The 3910-nt window shown below is 36.6% G+C and overlaps 1 protein-coding gene across 1 annotated transcript; it reads right to left on the reverse strand.

The window, feature by feature from the left end:
- Window positions 1–85: 85 nt before the first annotated feature.
- On the reverse strand, window positions 86–1599 carry LOC129680101 (60S ribosomal protein L38-like). The gene is made up of 2 exons (XM_055611619.1): window positions 1563–1599; window positions 86–306 (listed from the first exon to the last, which is right to left on the reverse strand). Exons 1-2 carry the CDS (start codon window positions 1597–1599, stop codon window positions 86–88), a joined length of 258 nt encoding a protein of 85 aa, XP_055467594.1.
- Between the last annotated feature and the right edge of the window lie 2311 nt (window positions 1600–3910).

Consider the following 3910-nt stretch of genomic DNA (forward strand, 5'->3'; position numbering starts at 1 on the left):
TTTCTTTCTTTCTTTCTTTCTTTCTTTCTTTCTTTCTTTCTTTCTTTTTTCCCTGGTATTTACTAGTCAAATGCAGAGGACTGGTTCATTTCAGCTCCTTCACTGCCAAAGCAGGGGGTAGGGACTGCTTCAGCCGCTCTGACATCGTGCCTGTGGTGACCAGGGTGTAAATGTACCTGTTGCAGTGAACCTTGAACTTCACATTGTCCGTTTTCCTTTTGATCTTCACAGATTTAGCATCCTTCTGCTCAGCTGTGGGCAGAAAATCCTTGATTTCCTCAGTTTTCCAAGGCACATTTTCAGGTGCTCAGTGCTGGAACCTGCACCCAAAATACTCACAGCAGCAAAATAACCATGCACTGCCCAACAAAACTTGATGAGATTTCAGAGTTGTTCTAATCCATGGAAAGATATGCACAAATTTAGAAAGTAGACTGATGCCGTGTCCATTTAGAAAAATAATAATCATAGGTTCATCTTTGGGGTTTGTGAGCCTTTCAATCTCAGGTTCTTGGCCAGAATAGAATTACTTCACTGCATGTGTTCCTCCTGTGGAGCTAAACTTACATTGAACCAGAGAGTGTTTGGTTACCCTTGTGACATTTTGACAGCATCGCACCCGTAGTAATACCTTGACAGACTGGCCACTATTTCAATTCATAAGGTCCTTTTCTTGGTAAGATTACTGGGGGATTTTTCTCTCCAGCAGCTTGGTACTGTGTACTACTTTCCTCTGAGATTAAACATCTCTCCAGAGATGAGATTAAAACATCTCTTAATACAGGAGGTAACTCAAAACAGTATAAGGATTTCTCTGAACTTGACAAAATTATCAAGGCTCCTACATCTCTTGGAGTATAGAAGCAGTAAAGACTCCTGAGAGAACTCTCAAAATAGCTGGGTTGTTGTTGTTGTTGTTGCTTGTTTGTTTTGTTTTTGGAAGATGCTATGACTGAGTATATCCAAGCAGCCTGCAAGATTTAAAGAGAAGACAGGAAACGTAGATGAAGTAGAAACCAGCTGAACTGCCTAGAAGAAGCAAAGAGCACCCAAGCTTCCTGGAATATACTCAGACCAGCTGAACCACGACGGGTGTGCTCCAACCTGTTGAACTTCCTGCTGGCTGCGCCCTGTGCTCTAAGTCAGCTTTGGTGAGTTGCCACCATTTCTAAGGTGAGATTTTACTGACACAGCTATCTGTGAGTCACTTCTGCTCCTGTTAGAATCCTATCACACATAATCTTAACTCAATGAAAATAATTGGTTCACCAAATTGGACTTTGATATTATTGATACTTTGGTCTGTCATTGCTTCCCTCTCTAAAGTCATAAGACATGTTTATGCACTCTCTCTGGAAACAGTGTGACACACACATAGCACCTTCCAGGAATCTGAAAGCTAAAGGCTAGTCGTTTATTTCTCCAGGATTCAAGAGCCAATTAGTAACATAATTGTTATCACTCATTATTACGTATTTCTATTCATACGCATCGACTGTACAAAGTGCCCAATTTTATTATGACATTTATATATACTTCATGCACTTTTCTAAAATTCATACTTCTTAGTGTTTCCTTCTCTCCTCGGTCACCTTTCATTTCTTAAATAGTCGTCCGTCTGCTTTCATCACATATGTATTCATAAATTCACATATTAATATGTATACAGATATTTTGTATTTAAAAAATATGGTGTCCTTATTGACTCTGATCTTTATATTATTGTAGAAAAAAGTAACATAGGGAAAATATTTTTAAAACCTCAATATTTCAGAAACTATTGGGCTTAATAAACATGAAAACATAGAAGAGAAGGTTTGATTCTATAAGCTGTTTTAATTTTTCCTTAACATTTGGTTTAACATAGGGACTTTAGAGAAAGACATGAAATTAAAGACAAAATGAAACAAAACAAAATATTAACAACAACTAACAAGAAACAACAAACTCCCTCTCTCATACCAAAAATATAATACTAGGGTGTGAAATATTCTGAGAGCTGATTAAGCACTTGATTTTGTCATTATTTTTCTCCATTTGCTCTATGTAGATCCCCTTCTCCAGAACAAGGGAACTGCTACTACGTTTTGCCTGGTAAGGGTATGAAAGGTTAATTATTACTGAAGATGGATCCCAGTTGTCATCATGTTATGTTCTTCATATGCGTTCGTTGGTGAGAAGATGTTTGGCTTTCCCAACCTGCTGCTCTTCCAGTGTGTGCCTGCTCCTCTCTGCTCCGCCATGGCTCCCTGTTTTGTTAAGTTACTTCCAAAGCTTACAATCTAAGATACTCATTCATTTGTGGCAAAATGTTTGTGTTGTATGGAGAAGGGCATGAGATAAAGTTGCAAGGGCCATGTAGAACTTTTTTTTCTGCAGCCTTTTGAGATTCTATAAACAGTAAGACATGATCTTAAATACTTGAGTTAGAACCATTTACTTGATACTGTCTATACATTATCTTAAGGTGCTAGAATTACCTTAAGGATTTGTAGCTGAAGGAGCTACAATTACCTTTTAGACTGAGGGTAAAGGACTTGGGGAAATGAAGTATTGTAAAATGGTCACAGTAAGCAACATGTGTGTATGCATATATAGAAATATATGTATATATACTCATAATACATAATATATGTTGCTAGCTTAACACGTGTATATTCTTATTTAATGTTTGTCTTCATTGGGAATATTATAAAAGTAAGAAATTCATCATGATTTTTCACTGAATTCATACGACCTAACAGACACATAATCAGTAATTTTTCTCATGAGTATAAATATTTCATTTTATGTAAACATTGTCAGATATGTCAAAGGCATGACTCCAGGAGTTGAAAGTAAATCAAGTTAATCTCAGAAAAGGGAAAAAAACAAAATATCATATTGTATTATTCTTTCATATTTGTCAAGAATATGTAAATTTCTGTAATTTGTAAAGAAATATATTTTTTCTCAGCCTAAAATAGTCAAGTAACTTTTTTAAATACACAATTATTTCCTGATGATGTATAACAAAACATAAACTTAGACTATCGGTGTATGAAGACTTAAGAAAGTATAACTGAGAGCCTGGAGGGAAAGAGTGGTGGATTAACCAGAATCTCTTCTACCTAAGAAGAAGGTATAGTCAGTATAGCAGAAGAAATGTGGCAGTCAGAGACAAGGTCAGTTAGTGTGCAGATAATTTCAGGAGGAGCAAATGACATATACTCAGAAAAAAACAACACATGACAATAAAAGTGCCGAGTTGGAGCTCAGAAATTTTAAAAACTGAAAGAGGATAAATCGATGTCTAGGGCTCACTTGTTAGGCACATAACAAAATGTTCCCTACGGGGTCAGATACTGAGAGCTGTGTTTCACAGACTTGAGAAGTAGATCCTGCCTGGGGATGTGAGCTGCTGAGGGTTATATTTGGGGGTTGTGTCTTGACTCTAGCCCTTTCCTCTCTATGGTTCCTGTACAGCATACAGTGAACAACCTTCTGCTGCTATGATATTCATTATGAGCACAGAACCAACAGACAGAAAGACTATGGACTAAAACTTCTGAAATGTAAACTGGAAAAAGAATCAAAGAAACAAACATTTTGCTTCCTGAAGTGATGTCAAGTATTTTTCCACGATGGTATGAAGGCTGGTTAACATATTTGAAAAATTGCTTGCCATTCTGTAGTTCAGGAGACAGTATTACACTCAGAAAGCTGTCATGTAAGTCAACAACTGTGCATAAAATAAAAAGAACTCTCTTTCATTTTCATACAAGGGTAGAATTTATTATAATATTACGTTTATGCTGTATATGTTCTTGAAATTTTCATCTCTGAGGACCTAGCTCAGTCCTCTCTGGTTCTGGACCTGCAACCTAGATTGAAAGTCCTCATGAGAAATTATATTTTAAACAGTTGCCAG

Source organism: Psammomys obesus, unplaced genomic scaffold (assembly GCF_907164565.1).
Source record: "Psammomys obesus unplaced genomic scaffold, mPsaObe1.curated_primary_1811, whole genome shotgun sequence".
NCBI classification, from domain to species: Eukaryota; Metazoa; Chordata; class Mammalia; order Rodentia; family Muridae; genus Psammomys; species Psammomys obesus.